Source organism: Bidens hawaiensis, unplaced genomic scaffold (assembly GCF_021521415.1).
Source record: "Bidens hawaiensis isolate Kalapana, Puna unplaced genomic scaffold, B.hawaiensis_p1.1 tig00002772_1, whole genome shotgun sequence".
Lineage (NCBI taxonomy): Eukaryota > Viridiplantae > Streptophyta > Magnoliopsida > Asterales > Asteraceae > Bidens > Bidens hawaiensis.
Window position 1 is genome coordinate 2,831,620 of NW_027491150.1, and position 27,858 is coordinate 2,859,477.

General features: G+C 35.1%; 1 protein-coding gene and 2 pseudogenes across 1 annotated transcript; all 3 read left to right on the forward strand.

Moving 5' to 3' along the window:
- The first annotated feature begins 866 nt into the window (after nucleotides 1-866).
- LOC143621239 (uncharacterized) lies at nucleotides 867-3,859 on the forward strand (annotated as a pseudogene).
- Nucleotides 3,860-10,362: 6,503 nt separating this feature from the next.
- LOC143621240 (protein unc-13 homolog) lies at nucleotides 10,363-17,695 on the forward strand (annotated as a pseudogene).
- Nucleotides 17,696-26,055: 8,360 nt separating this feature from the next.
- LOC143621241 (antimicrobial ginkbilobin-2-like protein) lies at nucleotides 26,056-27,031 on the forward strand. The gene has a single exon (XM_077092736.1). It carries the CDS (start codon nucleotides 26,105-26,107, stop codon nucleotides 27,029-27,031), a length of 927 nt encoding a protein of 308 aa, XP_076948851.1. The 5' UTR covers nucleotides 26,056-26,104.
- The last annotated feature ends 827 nt before the right edge of the window (nucleotides 27,032-27,858 follow it).

Genomic DNA, 27,858 nt, shown 5'->3' on the forward strand with positions numbered 1-27,858 from the left:
AATCTCGGTGGGCTTGGGCTCTGTTGAGTTAGGTTGTTGGTTTCCCTATATATAAATGACATGTATAGGGTAGGTGGGGTTGGTGTTCATAGGGATTCTAGCCATGAACGGGTTTTATGTAATATTGTGCTTAAGCACCCGACGTTAATACAACGTGTGTTTTGAAGCAAGATCTCGTGTTCTTTACGTATTATCATTGTTTGTCTTGAATCACTTAACGTTATATTTTGCAATAACATTAGGTTTGTTGATATCATATTGAAAGATCCAAGCTCGGGACTTACAATTGGTATCAGAGCCTTTTGAACCATTCAAGGCTCTGTTTGATATTAACAGATTCAAGATCTCGGGGTTTTTGTGGTGTTTGTGTGTTTTCCGGCGAGGTACTGATTGGAGAAGGACATAGTCTGGTTTGGTCAAGGATTTCCTTATCTTTGGAAACAATTTAAAATCCCACCAAAATAGGGATTTGGTTACCATCAGCCTCTCAAACGCGTTTTTGGGTGTTCTCGACTGTAGTTTACAGCTTTTGGTCAGTCTTTGATCGTTTTCGGCCTTCACACAAGATCTTTCGGCCAAAAACCAAGTGTTTTTGGTTCATTCGGGATCTACACTTACGACAAACGCATAAATGTAGTAATTCATAAAGGTTAGCCTAATAGCCAAATAACAGACTAACAAATTGAACGAAAAATTGTCGATGGTTTGGCTCAACCATTTTCTAAAAACATAATTTTATGGTTCGGTTTTCGTAATGGGCTCGGCTCGTTTGCACCCCTAATGTTAACTAATTCACCTTTAAGACACTTCTTGATTCTTATGGTTAACTAGAGGTGCACAAACCGGGTATTCTCAGGAACCGGAACATGGCATGGTTAACAAAAGTCAAAACTGGGCGACGGTAGGAACCGGTTTCGGGTATAGTCGGGTACTTGACCGGTTCAATTGGGTTTTTTTCAGGTATCGGTTAGGGTCAGGTTTTGACCGGGTATTGGTGGTTCCGGGGAAACCCAAAGACCTGTCCGTACCCGCGGGTCGGGTCGGGTCCCGTTCCGGTTGTTTTGTGCACCTTTATGGTTAACTAATAGAGTGGTTTCACCCTCCCTTAAGTACACATTCATCACTGTCTATAATTAACAAAATGTTAGGACAAAAACGCTTTTCAAGATCGGTCCTCCTCGTATTTGTTTGTTCGTTAGAGTCATTTATGTTTGTTTGTCTTTTAGTGTCTTCTAACGTCCGTTTACAAAACTAACGCACTGACACGGAAACACGAATTTTTATCCGTAATTTCTCCTCCTGTCCGTAACCCCTCTCTGGCGCCAACAGCCGTATCATCCCACCGGTGTTCCGATCACTCTTCTCCTCCGCCACGCCACCATCTCTCATCATACATTCCCATCATCCAAACGCAAGCATAAACATAAGCATAAGCATAAAAATACATAAGCATAAGCATAAAAATATATAAGCATAAGCATATATAAACATAAGCATAAGCATAAAAATAAATAAGCATAAGCATATATGAACATAAGCATAAGCATAAAAATACATAAGCATAAGCATATATAAACACAAGCATAAGCATATATAAATACATAAGCATAAGCAAATATATAAACGTAAGCATAAGCATAAAAATACATAAGCATAAGCATATATAAACATAAACATAAGCATAAGCATATATAAATACATAGGCATAAGGTTGTTTGGATATTCTAAATGTTGATAAAGATTATAGACCCCTAGAAACTCGGGAGCCTTCATTACCAAGCAATGTTTGGGTTAAAATATTTCCCAAACCTAGAAGACGTTGGCTACCAACCGGGTGTTTGGTAAGGATCGGTTTTAATTTCTAAATTGGACAACTCTTATGGTTATATTCATTCCTTAACTTTAGAAGTTAATGATAAAGTCCCTGCAGTTCACTTTGAACATAATAAATGTACTTTTTTGCCTGATCAAGGCTACACCTTATTAAAAGGGACAATTTCATAGACATCCTCTTTATAGTTTGATACACCTTTCTTAAATTTGTAATATCATATTTGCCAGCAACATGCTTCTCTAGATAAACGAACAGAACACTATGACATTATTCATAGTAAATATTGTTTTCTATATGAGTATGATGTCATGAAATTTGGAAGGATATATATGAAATGAATTCTTATTAAAAACCTATCCTTTAGTTTTAAAGTGTATGGAGTTAATCATGTAAAAATAAAGTCAAGAGATTTATTTGCGCATTCAGTAAAACAGTATGGGGTACCATCTTTTTGACAATTCGTATTTGTAGTAATGTGGCTTCATGTGATATATAGAAACTTCTACAAGCATTACACGGAGCCCTGCCAAAGATGTCAATGATCGCTTCTGATGTTAAAGTACCTGGTGACAGAGCTCCATTGGTTTCTACCAAGGTACCATAGTTCATTAGTTTTCACCAAATTTATAATATTATACACATAAAAGGCTATGATTGTTGAAGGATATAATCTCCGTTTTCAACATTTTATGTTTATCATAGGCTCATCACACGAGTCTATTGAGTGTGTCCAAAAGTTCTGGTTTTCCTTAAATAGTTAATTTGTCAAATATGATTGGTAATATTAAAATAGATGTTGGCTGATTTTATACCTGTTTAATTTTATTTATCCGATTAGAGATAAAACATAAACGGATCAACCCACTCTTAACTCTTTAGTAAATGGGTTGTATTTGGTTTTAAGTTTTACATGATGATATTACATATCATGTTCCTGGCATTTGATCAACTAGCCTTTTGTCTGCAGAAAGATGGAAGTAGTTCAGATCACAGCAGTTATCTGGATGCCAAGGTATTGTTTGCCATTCGTATTCTTTAAATACTCCTGCAATAATTAATTCGACACAGATGTTCGTAAACCTATTTGATTATGTATCAAATTCCTTAAATACTTTTTAAATGGATAAAACCAGTGGATCTATCAATCTGTTTGTAATTTGAGTAATAAGACTTGTCATCATATTGTCTAACAAGTCTCTTACAGGGTGACGCAGACATATTTTTCCCAACAGATTTTTGGCTTTTATAACGTGTCGACCATTACAGTTCAGGGTGGTTAAAATCACGAGTTGAGCATTTTGATAGGTCCTCCAAACAAGGAAAGAAAAGGCGCACTATAACGGTATGTTCAAATATTTTATCTGACATCTACTTGTAGTGCAAAGACAGGTTGGTCGGGTAATGGGTCAAAACAGGTTCATGTTGAAATGAGCCAATTTTTTTAGGTCATGCTCAAACTGGGTTGGGTTAGCTTGATGTGCTGAAACCTTTTTATCCAATTTCAGTACAGGCTAATTGCGTGAAATAACAGACGACTTAAAAAAATAGAAACCAGCATACACTTTGTTCCTGATGTTTTTGCTGATGTTGCATCTTATTTTCATTTTAGTGTATATGTATATGGCACATGTGGTGAGACTTAATAAATATTTTTTGGATAAAAAGTTTATAAAATAGGTCATTTGTAAACTCATTAAACAAATTACTTTTTAATTAACAGTTTATGCATACATGGCATCTGATGTCATCAGCCAGTGCCACATCAGCAGTTTAAATGATGCGTTTTTGTGTGATTATATATGCAGCTTGATACGTCGGTGTTTATGGAAGAATTTGGTCTGCCCACAAAGACAAAGACCAAATACCCTACAACCCTCTTCTTGATGACTTCAAAAATACTAAATTTTACCTTAGTGTTCCAACACACAATACGAAATAAAATATTCGACACTAGGAGAAATGATGACTTTGTGTACTGAATTACAGATGCGCGCCATAATATCCAGGCTAATGATTGATGCCTAAACTTAGAGATACCTTTGTTCAGTCCTCAACTTGGTTTTTAGTTCCCTGAGATTGAATACATGATTTATGTGATGCACGCTTGTTTATCCGGTACTTAAAGTTCAAGTTAATTGGTCATTAAACTTTTGGATTTTGTATGCTGAATTATGATAAGTCCTTGCTTGCATACTATTGACAATTACGATGTGTGTACAACATTACAACGGCATTAATCCTGTGTAAATATTTATCATTAAGGATGTCGAAGACTTGAAGTTACTACATCAATGTCGGTTAACAAATGATAATGTGCGACTTGAAGTCAGGCTAATGTAATACCATCACAGAATTTGTTCTCTGGTCGTTTCGAATTCAGTAGGATTGATCGGTAAATTGGAGTTTATTTGTAATACCAATAACGGCAGTCATTTTGTCATGCTTTGTTTTAGAAAGTAGTTTAATTGTCACGTTTCTTCCACCAGCATCAAGAATCCCTGAAGCTAAAATAGCTCCCATTTTGCTCATCGTGTCTTCATGTTTATCCAGAATAATCTTTTCCAACTGTCGTCTATTAATTATTAAGAGCACGCCATTATAGGGTTAGTCAGAAGAACAAAAAATACACTGATAGTAAATGTGACAATTTATACCTAAAGGCCCCGACACGAGAGTCACTAGCTTCACTGACTTGTATCATGACCATGGCCATTGCAATTAATGGTGTGCGAAAAGACACAATGATGAAAAAAGACACAATGATAAGCGAAAAGACATAATGATGTGCGAAAAGACACAATGACGTGATTTTTGTTTTAAATTTTATATAACAAAAATCATATTCATATTAAAGATAAAAAACGCTTGTTATTATGATGAATCTTTTTTTAAAATAATCATACGAAAAAGTTATAAATGTTCTAAAATAATGGGGGTATTAACACGTGTCTTGCATGTGGAGAGAGAAAATGTGTACAATTACCTTTATACCCTTTTTCCTTTGGTCCCCACTTGACATATGTCAATTATTTATGGCTTATCACCCTTCTTATTTTTATTACCCTTTGTAGAATAACTTGACCATTGAATGATTACTTTTTTTGCTTATCAAATGACAACAATGCCCTTGAAAATTGGGTCCATCAATATTGTTTATTAATACTAGTTGTGTGTTTAAGGGTAAACTTGGAAATTAGCTAATAAATTTTGAAACTGGACATTTGTAATGGGACAAATAAAAAAGGAAATATTAACACTTTTATTGGAACGGAGGGAGTATTTGTTTGATATTTTAGAAGAAAATTTTTATTTTTGCTGATTTTTCGATAACTACTGATGTGGCATCTCTATTTCTAGTGTTAATTTACATGTAAAATAAGTTAAAAATGAGATTGGTTGCTAAAACCATTAATAAGTTGTAAGTATATTTTATATTTTGCATTATATGATTGTTATCTGATATATCTATTCTTATCTCAGTTTAAACCCGTGATGGTGAAAGATCCTGCAAAACCCGCAAAGATGGTTCAAACGGGTCGGTCATCTGTCAGCTCCGAGGCCAAAGTATAACGTGGAATTTGCAAATATTATTTTTGAGTCCTCAAAGACGATACCATAATATGTATCATATATATCTTTGAATTCATCAACTTCTAAAGATGATTTCATAGAGCTCATGCTATGAAAACTAAAGTTACAGAGCTAGTATATTACTCTCTTACAATCTTATTTTTTTTACTTCGTTAACAATTTTTTATAAACTTTTGTTTTATAAGATAAAAATATTTTGAGAAATAATTGTCTCACGACAAACACAAAAATGTAGTAATTCGTAAAGGTTAGCGTAATAGCCAAAATAACCGACAAACCAATTAGGCGAAAAATTGTCGATGGTTTGGTTAAGCCATTTTCTAAAAACATAATTTTATGGTTCGTTTTCGTAATGGGCTCGGCTCGTTTGCACCCCTAGTGTTAACTAATTCACCTTTAAGACACTTCTTGATTCTTATGGTTAACTAGAGGTGCACAAACCGGGTATTCTCAGGAACCGGAACAGGGCATGGTTAACAAAAGTCAAAACTGGGCGAGGGTAGGAACCGGTTCCGGGTATAGTCGGGTATTTGACCGGTTCCATTGGGTTTTGGTTAGGGTCGGGTTTTGACCGGGTATTGGAGGAACCGGGGGAAACCCAAATCCCAGTCCGTACCCGCGGGTCGGGTTCCGGTTCTGGTTGTTTTGTGCACCTTTATGGTTAACTAATAGAGTGGTTTCACCCTCCCTTTAAGTACACATTCATCAGTGTCTATAATTAACAAAATGTTAGGACATAAACGTTTTTAAGATCGGTCCTTCTTGTGTTTGTTTATTAGTTAAGAGTCATTTATGTTTGTTTCGTCTGTTTACAATACTAACTCACTACTCGAACACGAATATTTTTATCCGTAATTTCTCCTCCTGTCCGCAACCCCTCTCTGGCGCCAGCAGCCGTATGATCCCACCGGTGTTCCGATCACTTTCTCCTCCGCCACGCCACCATCTCTATCATCATCCATTTCCATCATCCAAACGCAAGTATCCGTTCAGACGGAGAGAAATCGAGGAATTGAAGCCCTAACTCTGCAAACGATGATCTCAATTCTCCCTAATTCGAGCCCTAATAAGTTCAGTTTGGTGATACAAGAACCAGTTGACTCCGATTCGCTGCGTAATAATTATTATTTCATCTCTCTCTTTCAATTAGCCCCAAAAACAGGCGAGCTAGGGTTTTCACGAAAGTAATCGTCAACGGAGTATTATTTACATCCTCTTAAGGTATTATTATTTATGCATTTGCTTACGTACAGTTGTTGATTTGGTGTCTGTCTGCTATCGGATCTATGAATATAGCTATAGTTTGAAGTTTAAACATTAATTAATCAATTAGGTCATTTGCAATCGGAAGCTGTTAGTACACAATTAGTCAGTCAGTTGGTTTATTTATTCGTTAGGTTTGTAGGTTTCTCTTCAATTTGATTTGTCAATTGAGCATCTTATTATTGTAAGAAGAGTAACTCAACTGTCATATCTCTATATATTGTTTGATGTAGGGATGTGTATGATTCAGTTTATTTGATTAGTTTGTCAGTTTTCGGTTTGGTTAATACTTAATAACAAAAATCAAACTTAGGCTAAAGTTCCTGCTTAGAAGTACATGAATTGGATGCACATTATATACATGAAATGAAGGTGAACAAATCACAGCATATAATAAAAAACATATTTGCTGTCAAACACACTGTGATATGAAATATAAACTCTGCTTATGATCTGTAATGTAATCCATTAATTGATAATTCATTAATCTGTTATATTATTATGAGTATATGTATTTCGCTTTTGGGTGTTTTTGTTATTTGACATCCATCAATCTGTTTTGTTGTATTCAGGGCAGCTCTAGATCTTAAAAGTCGAGTTTTCCTTGCTGTATTTGAGAAGTTCCGCTCTGAAAAGAAACAAAAATGAGCGACAACGATGAGGAAGAGGTACCAAAACGAGTGAAAGGTAAATCACGTAAGTCTAAGGCAAAAAAACCTGTAGTTAGTTTCATGCAAACGCTTGGGAAAGGAATACCTAAAAAGAGCCGTTAGAAGGCTAACAAGCGTAGGATTGCCGCGGAGGAATCTGACGACTCCGATGAAGAGGAGGAGGGGGAGGAAGAGGTTGAAATGCTTAGCATATCATCCGGGGATGAAGATACTGCTATTGATTCGAAGGCCGGACCCAATAAGGGGGGAAGTTGAGAAAATCCCCGAAGGGGTAGAAACTACTAAATGGAAGCAAGTAAATGAAAATGAGGTACCATATGCAATCCAAATATATATATGCTTAACAGTTATAATTTCATGTTTCTCTTTCTTTAGTTTAAATGTTTATATTTGGAAATGGTCTTGTTGCAGCTTGCTCAAAGGGTGCGTGCGGTGAGGGAGTCGAAAGCAGTTCCGGCTCCAGTAGTTGTGGTTCAAAAAATAGAGGAAAAAAACACAGGGGCTCAACAATTTACAGTCCTTGTCACGTGGCATGGAGGCATAGATCCATTAGGACTCGGGTAGAGCAAATTTCTCTACCTCAAATTTATTCCTATTTTGTGCATAGATCCTGTTTTTTGGATTATAGTTCTTGACATTGTCCATCTGCAAATGATATGTTGATTTCATGTTTTTATTAACTAATGTAACCTTTTCTTTTTGCTAGAATTATAAGTAGCAGAACAATGAGGTTGATTACTGAACGCTCGGCAACTGATCCTTCCACTAATGAAGTAGAAATGGTCGCAACAGAGCAGTTACGACCTGCGTTTTTCCAACAGCATTTTCGGTTGCAAAATGGTCGCAACAGTCCTATTGCAATCGCTTTCTGACGGAAAAGATCGTCGTAAATGCCTAATTTTCTAGTAGTGGAAGAGGAGACAACAGGTTACTAAAATTAACCCCATAACTGAGAAATTTGAGGTATTATTTATTTATATTATTAGTGATTTGAAACCGAACGAAGGAACGTGTTGAATCCCTAATAATTATTATTATTAATATTATTAGTGATTTGAAATCAATCAATTGGAAGTGGAAGTTGATCGGTATGGTGAGTATGGTGAGCTCAGCCGGTGGTCTGTTGGCGATGCTTAACGAGCCGCATCCGTTTCTGAAGCTTCACGCTATCTCTAATCTCAACGCCTTCGTCGATCACTTCTGGCTTGAGATCTCTACCACCGTTCCAATCATGTATCTTATTATTATTCTCTTCATTACAATTTCTCATTTGTTAAGTATTATGATTTGGTACTTGTTTTAGATTATGTTATTCTATCACATACAAGTTTCTCATTAACTATCTATCTACTTCTGTTGCGTTTGATTTTGTTCGTTAATTAGGTTTCCGAGTAAGGATTTGGTACTTGTTTTAGAGTCCTTATGTTATTGTAATTTTTTTTATTAATTATCTGATTCTGTCGCGATTAATTGTGTCGTTAATTAGGTTACCGAGTGTCATCCTACTGTAAGGATTTGGTACTTGTTTTAGAGGCCTGGCCTTATGTTATTGTAAAGGTTTTCATTAATTATCTACTTTTGTTGCGTTTAATTTGTCGTTAATTAGGTTACCGAGTGTCATCCTACTGTAAGGATTTGGTACTTGTTTTAGAGGCCTGACCTTATGTTATTGTGTCTGATTAATACAAGTCTTTTATTAACTACTGTATCTACTTCTGTTACGTTTATTTGTGTTATTCAGCATTTGGAGTTGAATTTTCTCATTAATTAGTTATCGAGTCCCATGCTATTGTAAGAGGCCTTATGTTATTGTTTAGTGTTTGGAGTAGAAGTTTTCTGTTAATTAGGTTTCGGAGAGTCATGCTATAGACTATACTAAGGATTTCGTATTTGTTGTAGAGGCCTGGCCTTATGTTATTGTATATGATAGATACAAGTTTTTCATTTATTATCTACTTTTGTTACGTGTTATTTTATTATTATTCAGTGTTTAAAGTATAAGTTTGTTGTTAATCCAGTTTCCGAGTGTCATGCTATTGTAAGTAAGGACTTGGTGTTTGTTTTAGAGGCTTTATTGTTTTATTTTATGCAAGGCATTAGGGTAAAAGGAGGCCTGTCTCTTTCAAGGGGCAGGATATAGGTTAACTCAATTAAGGAACTATGTATTTTGCCTTTAGATATTCATAGGCTTTCCTGCCTATTCATACACCTTATTATTCATGTCTTCAATTTATGGGAATCTTTTGGACGTGTACTGTGATAGTTTACTACTATCAAGTGATATTTTCAACACAGCTTAAGCTGTTCGTGTACTTTCTTATAGACGCTAATTAGTATCAAAGAACCTGAAACTTAACTCTGACTGTTCCTTCATATTATTTGCCTTTTAGCATTTTGTTCACTTTTATATAAATATGATGTTCAACTTATCAAGAGTTTTCTTGAATCTTTTGTGGTCAATGAAGTATTTGCCAGTCAATTCACTGACACTGTGTTTTTTTCTTAACCCAGAGAGAGTATATGAAAATGAAGACTTTGATCAAAGGCAGTTGGCTGCTTTACTTGTTTCAAAGGTACCTTTTTTCTTAACAAATTTTATGCATTGGTTTTTGTTGATTTACTTCAATATTAGTTTTTTTAAGTTAAAAACAGCTATCACTAGCCGTTAACAAACTATTACTGTCAGCAGGACATGCTATTTTCATGTCTATACTCTATTACATGTCAAAGCAGCTCATTCTTTAAGTTATGCAGGTTTTCTATTACTTGGGTGAGCTAAATGACTCATTATCATATGCTCTTGGAGCTGGCAGTCTATTTGATGTTTCTGAGGATTCAGATTATGTTCATACTCTTCTTGGTAAGTCCTTCACAAATGCAGTTTTCTTTAAAATTTTATCATTCTACTACTAGCAATTTCATTTCATTTTCTTTCTTCTGCTTGCATCATTTCATTTCATTTCAACATAACATGTAAGCGGAGTTTCCCAAAATACCCCTCTCATGGACTCTTATTCTTCTCGTCTTCTTCACCGTTACCGTCACGATCGCCATAAGCTTCTGGACTTTATTATATCCTCCTCCTCCTCCGATATTCAATCCTCTTCTTCCGATATTGATTACGATGCTATTGCCGCTGATTACGTCATCAATTGCCTACGGTCTGGTAACTAATTTGTTACGTTTATTTCGTTTGTAGTTGTTGAGAAGCTATTAGTTGACGTTTATTTTATAACAAATTAATTCAAATTCAAATTCAAATTCAGCACAGCTAAACCCTAACTATTGCACTCTAAACATCAATAATCAAATTATCGCTGATTACGTCATCAAATTCGTACAGCTCCGGTATTGAATTTGATTACGATGCTATTAGCGTTGATTACGTTAACGATTGCGTACAGTTCCGGTACTAGTTTGTTACGTTTATTCGTTTTAATAGTTGACTGATTGTTTAGTAAGTATTTTCACTTTTCAGAGAACATGTTGATTAAAACGAATCAGTTCAGATTCAAATTACAGCTGATGACGTCATCGAATTCGTACAGTCCGACGGTAGTTTGTTAATATGTTAGATTATTTGAGCTTAATAATTGTTGAGAAGCTAATAGTTGACTGTTTAGTAAGGTTTCACAGAGTTTGCTTGGGTTTATCTGAGTTTGAATATGTGTTGATTCGTTTTGGAATGAGAGTTTTATAATAGATTAGTTAATTTAAGGTAGTTTTCAGGTTAATTTGAGGTATCCGGTTGTTTTCTACTTTCGATATTGATTTTGATGCTGTTAACGGCGATTTAGTTATCGAATACGCTCAGTCCGGCAGTAGTTTGTTACTTCGTTAGGTTATTTGAGTTTAGTAATTGTTGAGAAGCTAATAGTTGACTGTATAGTAAGCTATCAGAGCACATAGAGAGTTTGCTAGGGTTTATCTGAGTTTGAATATGTGTTAGAGTCGTTATGTAATTAGAATTTGATACTCGAGTAGTTAATTTAAAGACAGTTTTTAGGTTAATTTGAGATATTCGGTTGTTTTCTACTTTCGATATTGATTTTGATGCTGTTAACGGCCATTACGTTATCGAATACGTACAGTCCGGCGGTAGTTTGTTACTTCGTTAGGTTATTTGAGTTTAGTAATTGTTGAGAAGATAATAGTTGACTGCACAGTAAGCTATCAGAGCACATAGAGAGTTTGCTAGGGTTTATCTGAATTTGAAGTTGTGTTGATTCGTTATGAAATGAGAGTTTCATACTAGAATATTTAATTTAAGACAGTTTTTAGGTTAATTTGAGATATCTGGTTGTTTTCTACTTTCGATATTGATTACGATGCTGTTAACGCCGACTACGTCATCAAATGCATACGGTCTGGCGGTAGTTTGTTAATTTGTTACTTTATTAGGTTATTTGAGTTTAGTAATTGTTGAGAAGCTAATAGTTGACTGTTTAGTAAGCTATCAGAGCACATAGAGTGTTTGCTAGGGTTTATCTGAGTTTGAATTTAAATCTGAATTGATTCGTTATGAAATGAGAGTTTCATAATAGAATCGTTAGTTAATTTGAGATATCCGCTTGTCGATGCTATTAGCGCTGATTACGTCATCAAATGCGAATGCGTACAATCCGGCGATTATTTGTTACTTCGTTTGGTTATTTGAGTTTCAACATAGTAGACTATTTAGCAAGCTTTAAAGCACATAAAGTGTTTGATGTTGATTTTGATGCGAAAGCGAAATTGCTAGGGTGTATCTGAATTAAAATTTAAATCTCTATTGATTCGCTATCAAATTGAAATTTCATACTAGAATAAGACTATTTTTAGGTTTTTGTAGCACTTTACTAGTATATGTGATGCAGTTTTTGTTACGTATTTTACTCTAGTTATGGATTTTTAAATCTAAAGCTAAAACATGCTCATAGTTGACTCTTGAAGAAACAATCATTAACTCTTTCATTATAAAATTTATGCTAGGTTTAGAACAAATGGATTAGTATAAAATGTGCAATTTTCTTGTGATTAGGTGGAGTGCTTGATGTTTCTAAAGCAACCGCAAAGCATGTTGACGAGTCTATGTTTCCTTCACTGGTAAGCCTTTGATATGCTCAGTTTTAATATTTTGTTCTAGTACTAGTATTACTTTAATATTTGAGATTTTTTGCAGATACACTCCCAAAGGGGGGAGACATTTTTTCTGCTGTCTGATCCAGACTCTGCTGGATCTCCGCCTCAACCTGCATCGCCCTCGGTTGAGGCCAGTATTGATAGACAACGGTCATCTATCCCCATGTTTTATTCTAATGGTTCAGAAGCAACTGTTTCTGGGCATGATTTAGGGGAGAGTCAGTTCTATGCGGTACCCTCAAGTTCAAAGTCTGCAAAGAAGATAGATGTACCTTCTTTGGGACTCCCAGCTTTAAGAACAGGTATTGTGTAGGCTACTTCTTTTATCTTTAAGTTATAACCAGATGCTTTGATGAGAACTATTGTTCTTGAAATAGCGCTATCTCAGCTTGTGAAGTGCGATGTCTTCTTTTTTTGAGTGACTGACATAGTTTTAGTAACTTTTAAGGATTATCGGATGATGACCTGCGGGAATCAGCCTATGAAGTGCTGCTTTCATGCATTGCATTCTCTGGGTAATCATTTATTAGCTTCTGTCTACATTTTGTGTGTATTCACTTTCCTGTGTGATGTGTATATGTGATCCTACTCTACTGATCTTTTATCTCTTTTTGTCAATTTGGGACAATAGGATTGCCATTCATTCTTCAGATAACTCAAAGAAAGATAAGGGCTCTAGATTTCTGACAGGGTTACCAAGAAGAACATGACAACACAAACTTACCAAACTGAAGAACATGACAACACAAACTTTCATCGACAACAATCGAATAACTGCTACTGCCGACGGATCACACGAGAAGAGGTGAAGGACGCACTTAGGAGGATGGGAAGGTCTAAGGCGGTTGGCCCAGACAACATACCCATCGAGGTGTGGAAGTGTCTGGGGGAGGAAGGAGTCATGTGGTTAACTACTCTGTTCAATAGTATTCTCAAATCAGGTAAGATGCCAGACCAGTGGAGGAGCAGCGTTGTAGTTCCTATCTATAAGAACAAAGGAGACGCCCAATGTTGTGGTAACTACCGAGGAATCAAACTACTAAGTCATACTATGAAGCTATGGGAAAGAGTGATTGAGGTTAGACTTAGACGAGAAACTCAGGTTACGGTCAACCAATTTGGCTTTATGCCGGGGCGTTCCACCACAGAGGCAATACACCTTATAAGAAGATTAATGGAAAAGTATAGGGAGAAGAAGCGTGATCTACATATGGTGTTTATTGACCTAGAAAAGGCCTACGACAGTGTGCCACGACAGGTGCTCTGGGAGTGCTTGGAGGGTAGAAGAGTGCCCAGGAAATACATAGAGATAATTATGGATATGTATACCAGGAGTGAAACAAGTGTCCGTGCGCCAGTGGGGGATACTGATTTCTTTCCTGTAGAGGTAGGTCTTCACCAGGGGTCAGCGTTGAGCCCGTTTCTTTTTGCAGTAGTCTTGGATGAGTTGTCAAAGTCGATTCAGGGGACTCCCGTGGTGCATGATGTTCGCAGACGATATTGTGTTACTTGCTGAGAAAAAACAAGATCTAAACATGAGGCTTGAGGAGTGGCGAACAACCTTAGAGACAAAAGGTTTAAAGATTAGCCGATCTAAGACGGAGTACCTACACTGTGATTTTGGTGAGATAAACGACAGTGAAGACGCACACATCACAATTGAAGGGCAGGTGGTCCCGCAGGTAACGAAGTTCAAGTATTTAGGATCATTTGTACAGAGCGATGGGGAATTAGACAGTGATGTGACCCACCGAGTTCAGGTAGGATGGTGTAGATGGAAAGCAGCCACAGGTATATTATGCGACAAGAGTTTCCCGACTAATCTGAAGGGAAAATTCTATAGGGTGGCAGTTAGACCTGCAATGCTATATGGAACAGATTGTTGGGCCATCAAGAAGGCACAAGTGCGGAAGATGGAGGTAGCAGAAATGAGAATGCTACGTTGGATGTGTGGGCACACAAGGCTAGACAGAATAAGAAACGTTGTGCTTCGCGAGAGATTAGGGGTGGCGAACATAGCAGACAAGATAAGAGAGTGGAGATTGAGATGGTTTGGACATGTAAAGAGAAGACAGACGACGAATCCTGTTAGATCCGTAGAAAACATTACTATAGAGGGGAGGAGGGGTAGAGGACGACCGAAATTGACTTGGGATGAGAGGATTAGGCATGATTTGATAGACCTAAACCTCTCCGAGGACATGGTTGAGGATAGGAATTCGTGGAGAAGTAGAATTAAAGTTAAGGATTTTTAGAGAGAATTGAATACCTTAAGGCTTAGACTTAACTTATTTAGGTCACATACCATAATGGTATTTCCCTTACATATTTTATTATTATTATTATTAGCTTTTATATTGCGGTTAAACTGTGACCTTTTTATTAATATTATTATAATTAGTAGTAGTTTTTTATATAACTGTTAAACTTTGATTTCCTTTTTTTGCTTCATACACATGTTCTTAGAGCCGAGGGTCTCTCTGGAAGCCACCTCTTTATTCCTTTGGATAGAGGTACGGTGTGCCTACATCCCACCCTCCCCAGACCCTACCTATAGCTCTGCTGTCGGTGGGATTTTACTGGGTATGATTGATTGATTGATTGATTTCTGACAGGGTTAAAAAATCGGCGAGGTAAAAGACATCTCAGGTCCCATTCTGTTGAAAATCACTTTGAGCACATTGACAACATTAGAGTTCAGATGCAGGTTAGTTATTTCTTTATTTATAATCATCATAAGAAAAGAGCAAATGAGATAAGGGAAAGAATAATCTAACACATGTCAGAACAATGTTTGTCCTTTTCTTACTAGATTTCAGAAGCAATGGATGAAAGCATTAGGCAAAGGCTGATGCAGTTTTCTATGAAAAAATCTAACATGCAAGTTGATATTCCTCAAGTCATAATTGAGCTCTTAAGTGGCATACGACAGAATGAATTTCTGGTTGAAAGGTCTTACACACAATGGAGGAAACGTCAGGTATACTTAATGTCTTAATTGTTTTTTTATATGTTTTTTTTATTGCTTTTAATTTTGAAAGCATGTTCATATAGGCAAATATTCTAGAAGAAATCTTCTCGTCCGTCAATTATCCTGAAATGCAAGAACTTGGCATTTTGCTTGACAAGATTAAAATCCAGAGGTCTGTTATTTCTTATTTGGATTCTTTTTTGTTTAAACAAATTCTGTTGTTCATATATGTTTGGCACTTGTAGGAATGGAACATTATTATGACTCCTGCTGACCGTGCTGAAGTTCTACTAGCTATTAGCCAGGTGGCATCATCACTTTCATCTATGCGGGGAAGTTTCCATATTCAAGGCAGATCAAATTACTGGAATGCTGGTTATCACTTAAACATAAGACTCTGAGAGGTTGCTATTTGGAGTATTTGACATTTTGGATGAAGGCAAACTCATCGAGGTGTCTATCAGTGCAATTATAATAAAACTTGGGTCAATCACAGTAGCTGGGTTTCTTGTTTTCTCTGCAACTGATGCTTGATATTTTTCATTTGATCTTGTAATAGGAACATGCTGATTATTTAAAACTTGTCAAGTTGACTTGGGGTACATTAGGCATAACTCAAAAGATGCATGATGCTTTATATGGATGGGTGCTTTTCCAGCAGGTACTAACTCTAGGTTTTAATTTTATTAAGCTATCTCTTTGAGTGAAAACTAATATCATTTCTTTGCTTCAAAGTTTATTGAGACAGAAGAGCTTCAACTACTTGATCAGGCAAGCCTTCAAGTGCGAAAAGTTCTGTCTGACAGTTATAAAGAGGGAACTGAGGAACAATATACAGATAGCCTAATGTGTACAAGTCCTGACAATGTTACTGAAACCAGATTGAGCTTAGTGCAAGCAATATTCCGAGCCATAAGCCTCTGGTGTGATAGTAGACTGAATGATTATCACCTGCATTTCAAGGAGGTAATTTCTTGTTTCTTGATGATGCTACTTTTTTCCATATTTTGCTTCTCTGCATATATCTCTTTAGGTGATTCATGATGGTCTATATTTGAATGTTTGTTTTTATCTCCTCTTCAGAAGACGGTTTTCTTCCAGAAGCTGGTTTCTATTGGCTTGGCTGTTGGAAAGGATAATTCTGTTACAGACAATGAAGTCAAGGTTTGTTGTTTGGTACAATTATTTCCTTTCTCAAATCTGAATATTATGTGAATGCATATTTTTTTAACGTGCAGGTAACAAATTTGAATGCTAATGGGAAGTCTGCTGCAGTTAGGGCTACGTTGTATGTTGAGAGATCTCTTGAAGCTGCATGCAGGCGGGTTAGTTTCATGATATAAACTTTCGTTATACGCTGACTGAATTGATTTTCACTAGCGTCTTAGTGATTCTTAAAATATTAATGACTGCCAGATAGAAGATACTATAAATCTCGTATCTAAAATGGAGGGAAAACATCCATTGGCTTTTCTTGCAAGTGAAGTGAGAGTGGTTGCTGAAAGAGAATTGTCTGTGTTTTCACCTGTTCTGTGCCAATGGTGTCCAGATGCAGGAGTGGTTGCCTCTGTACATCTGCACCAATATTATGGGAAAAAAACTGGTTTGTGTTATGATTAAGTTTAATCTTTTATGTAGCTCTGTTCATGTTAATTTACCACAGCCTTTATAATTTGTTTTTTTTTTTGTAAAAACCATTTTTAGAAAATATATCATTTTCGGTAGATGCTATATCAGTGCTTTCAGCAGCTCATCACCTGGAGCATTACTTGATTCAAGCTTTTAATTCTAAAGATGAAGACAATGATGTCAGTTCATTTTCCGATCATGAAATTGATTTCTACCAGATTCATAAAATAAGCCGTGAGATCATAATCTCACAGCATGAACGCATGCCAGAGTGGACGGGACGTACTTTCCACCTTGAGGTAACAGTTATCCTTTGTTGACTCTAATTGCTTGTTTGACCATTTTCTCATCTCTAAAGTCGTAATCATTTTACATCATACATTGAGGTTTTACAAATAACAAGCCTAGTTATTTAGCATGTGTATACACATATTATACGTGCTATGATGCTATCGCTATATCACTAATATATATTACATGTTACAGGTCTGGGAACCTTTATCAAATCAGCAGAAACAAGCAGCTTCAGTTGTGGAAGTTTTTAGGATTGTAGAGGAGGTACGCATAATTATGAACAAACTCACAAATTTTCATCTGCTTGATTTTCTTATGTGATTTTATTATGTTTATAAATATGCTTATTCTTATGCTTATGTTTATATATGCTTATATATTTTTATGCTTATGTTAATTAACTTTGGTAAATTGTTGTATTGTATATTGTACGTAATTGTGAGATTACAAGAGATATAAATAATAAACACATTTACACTTTAATCCCTCTAATATATTAGTATATATAATATCGACTAATATTCCCCCTCAAGCTAAGGCCGGGCATCGACTCTTAGCTTGGACTTCAAAAAGAGAAATCGTTGAGAAGATAACGGCTTTGTGAACACATTGGCTATCTGATCATTTGTTGAAATAAATTGAACTGATAATTTTCCTTGTGCAACCTTCTCTCTAACAAAGTGGAAATCAACTTCTACATGCTTTGTACGCGCGTGAAACACTGGATTAGCAGATAAATACGTAGCTCCCAAATTATCACACCACAAGGTTGGGACTGATTTCATCGGAACATGAAGCTCACGCAATAGTGTTTCGAGCCAACTCAACTCAGCAACTGTATCAGCTAAGGCCTTGTATTCAGACTCTGTAGATGACCGAGAGACAGTTTTCTGCTTTCGTGCAGACCAAGAAACTAAGTTAGATCCAATATAGACTGCATATCCCCCCGTGGATCGACGGTCATCCGGGCAACCGGCCCAGTCCGCATCTGTATATGCATGTAAGGTAGAGGACGAGGAACGAGAGAGCAAAAGACCATGATCTACTGTCCCATGAAGATACCGGAGAATTCGTTTAACAGCGGACCAATGATTCACAGTTGGTGAGTGCATGAATTGACAAACTTTATTAACTGCAAAGGTAATATCAGGCCGAGATAGCGTGGCATATTGTAAAGCACCGACTACTTGTCGATATTGGACTGGATCTTCAAAGAGGGCACTATCACCAAGTGTTAAATGGGCATTAGTGGTACATGGAGAGGGAACGGGTTTAGAATGAGACATGTGTGTCCGATCTAGCAGCTCATGAATGTACTTTCGTTGTGATAGAATAATATCCGACCCTTTATGTGTAACCTCAACACCTAGAAAATAGGACAATGGGCCCATGTCTTGGACCGCAAACGAACGACTTAAGTTGTGCACCACCTGGTCAATAGCTTTGTTGTTGTTACCTGTGAGAATGATGTCATCGACATAGACAAGCATATATAATAAAATGCCATTAGTCGAGTAGATAAATAAAGAGGGATCCGTTTTAGATCCTATAAAACCGAGACCAAAGAGAGCTTGAGATAACCGCTGGAACCATGCCCGTGGAGCCTGTTTGAGACCATATAAAGACTTGTGAAGCAAACAAACATGGTTAGGCTTAGTGGGATCAACGAAACCAGGTGGTTGTTTTAAGTAGACAGTTTCCTTCAGATCACCATGCAAGAAGGCATTTTGGACATCAAGCTGCCTGAGAGACCATTGTTTTGTGACAGCTAGAGAGAGAACAACTCTGATGGTGGTGGATTTCACCACTGGACTGAAGGTCTCCGTATAATCAATACCTGGCTGCTGGTTGAAGCCTTTGGCAACCAATCGCGCTTTGTAACGTTTAATAGCGCCTGTTTGATCTCTTTTGAGTTTGTAAACCCATTTGCAGTCCACAATATTAATACCAGAAGTGTGGGGAACAAGCGTCCACATACCATTACGCATAAGTGCAGAGTATTCCTCTGCCATAGCCCGACGCCAATGAGGATCTGTGTTGGCAATAGTAAAGGTAGTATGTAATGTGAGGTGGGTTGATATGGTGTACTTTGCTTGGGCTGTTGGCGTAGATTGGGGGGTCGGGAGCGCTGAGGCGGTTGTTGTACAGCCGCGGTTTGGGTAGTGGCGGTCGACTGGCTATAGCGGTCAAAGGCTGAAGATGGAGCAGTCGGTTGATTTGTGGGACGACGATCATAAGTTTGAGTGATAGGTGGAGTGGGTTGTTGTGGTGGATGAGAGGACTTGGTGACAACAGGTTCGGTGGTGTGTTGAAGTGGGTCAGTATTGGTTTGTGGAGGTTTAGGAGTGGAAACGGAAGGAAAGGATGGTGGGGTCGGATCGGTAGAGATGGTAGCAGGAACATTGGTGGGATAGGTTGAATAGTAAGGACTTGGTAAGGAAGATGAAGGGAGATCAGTAGGCTTGATGTGGAAAGGAAAGAAGGTTTCATGGAATCGAACATATCTGGCAATATACATTCGGTCAGTGTCCGGATCAAAACATCTATACCCGTGATGAGATGTGCTATACCCAAGAAAAATGCACGGTGTGGAACGAAAGTCCATCTTGTTGGAGTTATACGAGCGTAGGTGAGGATAACACCGGCACCCGAAAACCCGCAAAAAGGAGAAGTCAGGTTTGCGCTTGAACACAAGTTCAAATGGGGAGATTGTAGAGTTAGCCCGTGATGGCATCCGATTAATGAGATAAACTGCTGTTTCATAGGCAAAATGCCAGAAATGTTGTGGTACGTTGGCTTGTGCCATGAGGGTGAGACCAGTCTCGACAACGTGTCGATGACGTCTTTCGACTACACCGTTCTGTTCACTTGTGTGGGGACACGAAAGACGATGAATGATGCCAATAAAGGAAAAAAAAGTTAGATAGGTTTCTGAACTCACCCCCCCAATCAGTTTGTACACACTTTATTTTTGTTGTAAATTGTCGTTCTACCATGATAACAAAACGTTTAAAAATTTCAAACACATCAGATTTGCGCTTTAAAGGAAACAACCACATAAACTTTGAAAAATGATCAACACATAATAAGAAATAATTATGACCATCAAAGGAGGTGACCGGTGCGGGACCCCAAACATCACAAAATATTAAGTCTAGAATATGAGTACTTTTGTAATCAGATGACAATAAATGAAGTTTGGAAGATTTCCCAACAGAACAAGAATCACAATGCAAGTCAACAGTTTTATTGGAAATAGGTAAACAATACTTAGATAACATAGTCTGAAGAAGTTGATGATGTGGATGCCCCAATCGTTGATGCCATGTAGTAGGAGACGCACGAGAGGTGGAAAAGGCGACTTTGGGAACTGGTTGAGCTTTAGGAAGGTTGATTGAGTAGAGTCCACCGTCACTTGGACCCGTGAGGAGGGTAATGTGTGTACACTTGTCCTTCACAGCATAAAAAGTAGAATGAAATTCAAGGTAAACGTTGTTATCATGGCAAAACTTTTGGACAGAAATTAGGTTTTGTTTGATTTGAGGCACGTGAAGAATATTGTTTAATGAAAAGATTAAGTATATATGCTTATACTTATATATTTTTATGCTTATGCTTATGCTTATGCTTATATATGCTTATGCTTATGCTTATGCTTATGCTTATGCTTATGCTTATGCTTATGCTTATGCTTATGCTTATGCTTATGCTTATATTTATATATGCTTATGCTTATATATTCTTATGCTTATGTTTATGTTTATATATGCTTATGTTTATATCAGGCCACACGAAATGGGATTGCCTGAACCGTCCTAGAAGTCAGCCACCTCCTCGACCCAAAGCTTGCTTGGCTACCATCGGTGAGAATTCAGATCCGATCGCCACTCCAGTTTATATATTTTTATGCTTATGTTTATATATGCTTATGCTTATGTTTATATATACTTATATATATTCTTATGCTTATATATTCTTATGCTTACGCTTACGCTTACGCTTACGCTTACGCTTACGCTTACGCTTACGCTTACGCTTACGCTTACGCTTACGCTTACGCTTACGCTTCTGTTTATGTTTATATATGCGTATGCTTATGCTTATGCTTATGCTTATATATTCTTATGCTTATGCTTATGTTTATATATGCTTATGCTTATATATTATTATGCTTATACTTATGCTTATGTTTATGTTTATATATGCTTATGCTTATGTTTATATATGCTTATGCTTATATATTCTTATGCTTATGCTTATGTTTATATCAGGTCACACGAAATGGGATTGCCTGAACCGTTCTAGAAGTCAGCCACCTCCTCGACCCAAAGCTTGCTTGGCTACCACCGGTGAGAATTCAGATCCGATCGCCACTCCAGTTTATATATTCTTATGCTTATGTTTATATATGCTTATGCTTATATATTCTTATGCTTATGCTTATGCTTATGCTTATATATTCGTATGCTTATGCTTATGTTTATATATGCTTATGCTTATATATTCTTATGCTTATGCTTATGCTTATATATTCGTATGCTTATGCTTATGTTTATATATGCTTATGCTTATATATTCTTATGCTTATGCTTATGCTTATGCTTATATATGCTTATGTTTATATCAGGTCACACGAAATGGGATTGCCTGAACCGTTCTAGAAGTCAGCCACCTTCTCGACCCAAAGCTTGCTTGGCTACCACCGGTGAGAATTCAGATCCGATCGCCACTCCAGTTTATATATTTTTTTGCTTATGCTTATGTTTATATATGCTTATGCTTAGTTATTCTTATGCTTATGCTTATGTTTGTATATGCTTATGCTTCTATATTCTTATGCTTATGCTTATGTTTATATATTCTTATGCTTATGCTTATATATTCTTATGCTTATGCTTATGTTTATATATGCGTATGTTTATGCTTATGTTTATATATGCTTATACTTATATATTCTTATGCTTATGCTTATGTTTATATATGCTTATGTTTATATATGCTTATGCTTATGCTTATGCTTATGCTTATGTTTATGTTTATATATGCTTATGCTTATATATTCTTATGCTTATGCTTATGTTTATATATGCTTATGCTTATATATTCTTATGCTTATGCTTATATATATTCTTATGCTTATGCTTACGCTTATGTTTATATATGCTTATGCTTATATAATCTTATGCTTATGCTTATGCTTATGCTTATATATGCTTATGTTTATATCAGGTCACACGAAATGGGATTGCCTGAACCGTTCTAGAAGTCAGCCACCTCCTCGACCCAAAGCTTGCTTGGCTACCACCGGTGAGAATTCAGATTCGATCGCCACTCCAGTTTATATATTTTTATGCTTATGCTTATGTTTATATATGCTTATGCTTAGTTATTCTTATGCTTATGCTTATATTTTCTTATGCTTATGTTTATATATGCTTATGCTTATATATTCTTATGCTTGTGCTTATGTTTATATATGCTTATGCTTATGCTTATGCTTATGTTTATATATGCTTATGCTTATATATTTTTATGCTTATGCTTATATATTTTTATGCTTATGCTTATGTTTATGTTTATATATGCTTATGCTTATGTTTATATAAGCTAAGCATAAGCATAATCTTATGCTTATAAGCATAAGCATATATATAATCTTATGCTTAGGCTTACGTTTATTTAAGAATAAGCATATATCTAATCTTATGCTTATGCTTATGTTTATATATTGCTTATGCTTAGCTTATGCTTATGTATTATTATGCTTATGCTTATAGAAGCATAAATGCTTATATAAGCATAAACATAAACATAATCTTATGCTTATATAACCCTAAGCATGTATATAATCTTATGCTTATGTTTATGTTTATATATGATTATGCTTATGCTTATATAAGTATAAGCATAATCTTATGCTTGTATATGCTTATGTTTGTATATGCTTATGCTTATGCTTATATATTCTTATGCTTATGCTTATATATTCTTATGCTTATGCTTATGTTTATATATGCGTATGTTTATGCTTATGTTTATATATGCGTATGTTTATGCTTATGTTTATATATGCGTATGTTTATGCTTATATATTCTTATGCTTATGCTTATGTTTATATATGCTTATGTTTATATATGCTTATGCTTATGCTTATGTTTATATATGCTTATGCTTATATATTCTTATGCTTATGCTTATGTTTATATATGCTTATGCTTATATATTCTTATGCTTATGCTTATATATATTCTTATGCTTATGCTTACGCTTATGTTTATATATGCTTATGCTTATGCTTATGCTTATGCTTATGCTTATGCTTATATATGCTTATGTTTATATCAGGTCACACGAAATGGGATTGCCTGAACCGTTCTAGAAGTCAGCCACCTCCTCGACCCAAAGCTTGCTTGGCTACCACCGGTGAGAATTCAGATTCGATCGCCACTCCAGTTTATATATTTTTATGCTTATGCTTATGTTTATATATGCTTATGCTTAGTTATTCTTATGCTTATGCTTATATTTTCTTATGCTTATGTTTATATATGCTTATGCTTATATATTCTTATGCTTGTGCTTATGTTTATATATGCTTATGCTTATGCTTATGTTTATATATGCTTATGCTTATATAATCTTATGCTTATGCTTATATATTTTTATGCTTATGCTTATGTTTATGTTTATATATGCTTATGCTTATGTTTATATATGCTTATGCTTATGTTTATATAAGCTAAGCATAAGCATAATCTTATGCTTATAAGCATAAGCATATATATAATCTTATGCTTAGGCTTACGTTTATTTAAGCATAAGCATATATCTAATCTTATGCTTATGCTTATGTTTATATATTGCTTATGCTTAGCTTATGCTTATGTATTATTATGCTTATGCTTATAGAAGCATAAATGCTTATATAAGCATAAACATAAACATAATCTTATGCTTATATAAGCATAAGCATATATATAATCTTATGCTTATGTTTATGTTTATATATGATTATGCTTATGTATTATTATGCTTTTGCTTATATAAGTATAAGCATAAGCAAACATATATATAATACATAAGCATAAGTTTATATAAGCATAAAATTATGTTTATGCTTATACTTATATAAGCATAAAAAAAACTTAATTTTATGCTTATATAAACATAAGCTTATTTATAATCTTATGCTTATGCTTATGTTTATAAATGCTTATGTATTTTTATGCTTATGCTTATGTTTATATATGCTTAGCTTATGTATTATATATATGTTTGCTTATGCTTATGTTTTTTTATGCTTATGTTTATATATGCTTATGCTTATGTATTTTTATGCTTATGCTTATGTTTTTTTATGCTTATGCTTATGTTTATAAATGCTTATGCTTATGTATTTTTATGCTTATGCTTATGTTTATATATGTTTATGCTTATGTATTTTTATGCTTATGCTTGTGTATTTTTATGTTTATAAATGCTTATGCTTATGTATTTTTATGTTTATGTTTATGTTTATGTATTTTTATGCTTATACTTATGCTTATGCTTATGTTTCTAAATGCTTATGCTTATGTATTTTTATGCTTATGCTTATGTTTATAAATGCTTATGTATTTTTATGCTTATGCTTATGTTTATATATGCTTATGCTTATGTATTTTTATGCTTATGTTTATGTTTATATATGCTTATGCTTATATATTTTTATGCTTATGCTTATGTTTATAAATACTTATGCTTATGTATTTTTATGCTTATGCTTATGTTTATAAATACTTATGCTTATGTATTTTTATGCTTATGTTTTTTTATGTTTATTGCTTATGTATTTTTATGCTTATATTTATGTTTATAAATGCTTATGCTTATGTAATTTTTATGCTTATGCTTATGTTTATAAATGCTTATGCTTATGTATTTTTATGCTAATCTAGGTAGCCCGTTAATTGGATATTCTCGTGCGTTATGACGATAATTTGCTTCACGAGAGGATTCGATAATGCACAAAACAATAAGAGTTTTTTGTCTATGTTATAATAGTCGAAAATTAAATAAGTACCTTCATGAAAGTGTATATAATAGTCGAAAAAGTTTTGTGCAATAACCTGTATATTCCTTAAACGGAGCAACTGGATTTACTTAAAACTTGGTTGAGCACTATTATCGTAGATGGTCAACCAAGTTTTAGTAACAAGACAAATATTTTATGTTTTAAGCATATACTGAATTTTCTTAGGCAAAAAAACCTTGTCATAATGTATAAGAAATCTCACTATAATTAAACAAAACAAGTGATTACAATGTGTATAAAAATATGTTATTGAACAATCTTGGTATTTTATATCTATTTGGTCTATACTTGCATAATATTAACTACTAAGAGTGTTGTGATTTTATTTTCATACGCATATATATACTTGGTTGCGTGTAGTATTGTTGCTACTTATTTTTATAAAGTTTTTACTGTTACTTATTTTTATTTCTTTTATACAGTTAAGAATCCCACATTCCCGTTATACATATTATTATAATTCATATAATCCGTTGACTTTTGATAAAGTATATCTGGCTCTTGTTGACCTTGTCATTTGACCATATTTATATGGTCAAATGACAAGGTCAACAAGAGCCAGATATACTTTATCAAAAGTCAATGGATTACATTTTAATAACCCAAAAATCAAATTTAAATAGACCAAACAGTAACACAAAACATCAATTCAAAAATGGACAATTTAATGATATGTGTAATGTTACTTATTCTATCAGGGGTTTGTCACATAGACGGTGCAACTCATTTGGGTCCCGAATGTTTAGATGCTCTGAACCCAAACGTGACCACCGTCTACAAAACAAACCTCAAAACCCTTTTAGGCTCCTTAGTCGTGAACGCTCCTCTTCAAGGCGGGTTCTTCAATACTAGTGTCGGGAATGGTTCAGGCCGAGTTTATGGTCTAGGGTGGTGTCGGGCAGATGCTTCTCCCATCACATGCTCGAATTGTTTGAACGATTCCATTAGCACATCTTTTAAAGAATGTCCCGAAAGCATTAGTTTGGCAATATGGTCTAGTTTGTGCAATATAAGGTTTTCGAATAATATTTTCTTTGGTGAACTTTGGAATAGCTCATCGTCGTCAACTTATGGGAACCATGGACTTGATGACCCCGATGTGTTTACAAGAGGATTCTCGATGATGGAAACGTTAGTAAGAAATGTTTCTAAAGCATCACAGATGTATCCGACGGATGTTATTGATGTTGGGAACAATAGAGAGAGGTATGGGTTGGGGCAATGTAGTCAAGATTTAAGCGAATCGGATTGTGTAAAGTGTTTGGGGGAGCTTTTAACGACTTATCAAACGTATGTGTTGAATCGAACGGGATGGGAGATGCTTGGAGTGAGCTGTGGTATGTGGTATGATGATTTTGAGTTTTATGACAACGATTCAAGGCCGAATATTCCATCCCCGAACCCGTCAGGTATTTCTGTTTATTTTTTAAGGGTAAATAATTTTTTTTTTTTTTTTGTAATTTATAGTGATAATGATTGTATTAATTCATGTGATGTAGGATGTGGAAAAAGATGGTATAAAAAAGGTGACATGATCTTGGCTCTTGTGGCAATTCTTGTGTTATATAATTGGATTTCATGAGTTAAGGTTTTATGTTTAAATTGATTCTCTATGTTATGTTTTAGTGAAGAACTGGACACATTATTTTTGTTTGGATTTGGTTGGTTGTTACATGTTATTAATGTTGGATAATGTATGGAAATATATTAGTGTAAAGTACAAGTCAAATCCGGTGTTGTTTTGAATTTATTTGATTTGTTAATAGCTTTTTTTCTTTAATGGAGTCATGGACTCATGGTCCCTTGAATCGTCTTCGAGAATCCCAAAACATCCGAGGGCCCGAGACAAGTAGAAAATATGGGCTAATCTGTTTGAAAAACTACTACTAGAAAATTAGACATTTTTCTATGACTGATTTAGTAGGAAATCTGTTAAAAAACCCAATTTCTAACAATTTTCCAACAAAAAAGTGGTGTTAAAAAAATACATACTTGAAAATTTTATTCAACCGTTTTCCAACAGCTTTTCTTACAAAATTGCTACAAATATATACCATTGCAAACTTCTTACAACTTTCCTATCTGTTGGAATTATTTTTTGTGGAAATTTTGTAAAAAATGTTTGTAGGAAAAGGACATGTTTTCTGGTAGTGATTCTAATTACGATCAATTCAAGCTTTAATAAGCTAAAATCAAATGATGGTGAGATGGCCTATTTGATAAGCTAAATTAAATGATAGGAAATCATGGGCTTTTATTTTAAATGCCCAATGAAAATGGACACCCAACACAAACTAAAATAATTTATATGTTGAAAACAATTTAAACCCGAAATCATATCAGGCACATGAATCCGATTGAACACGTCTCGCACATTGATGACCATCACTAAATCATGCAAAAGCATAT

Coding starts and splice junctions, on each gene's coding strand:
- LOC143621241 (XM_077092736.1), top strand. CDS start 26,105: ATGGACAATTTAATGATATGTGTAATGTTACTTATTCTATCAGGGGTT.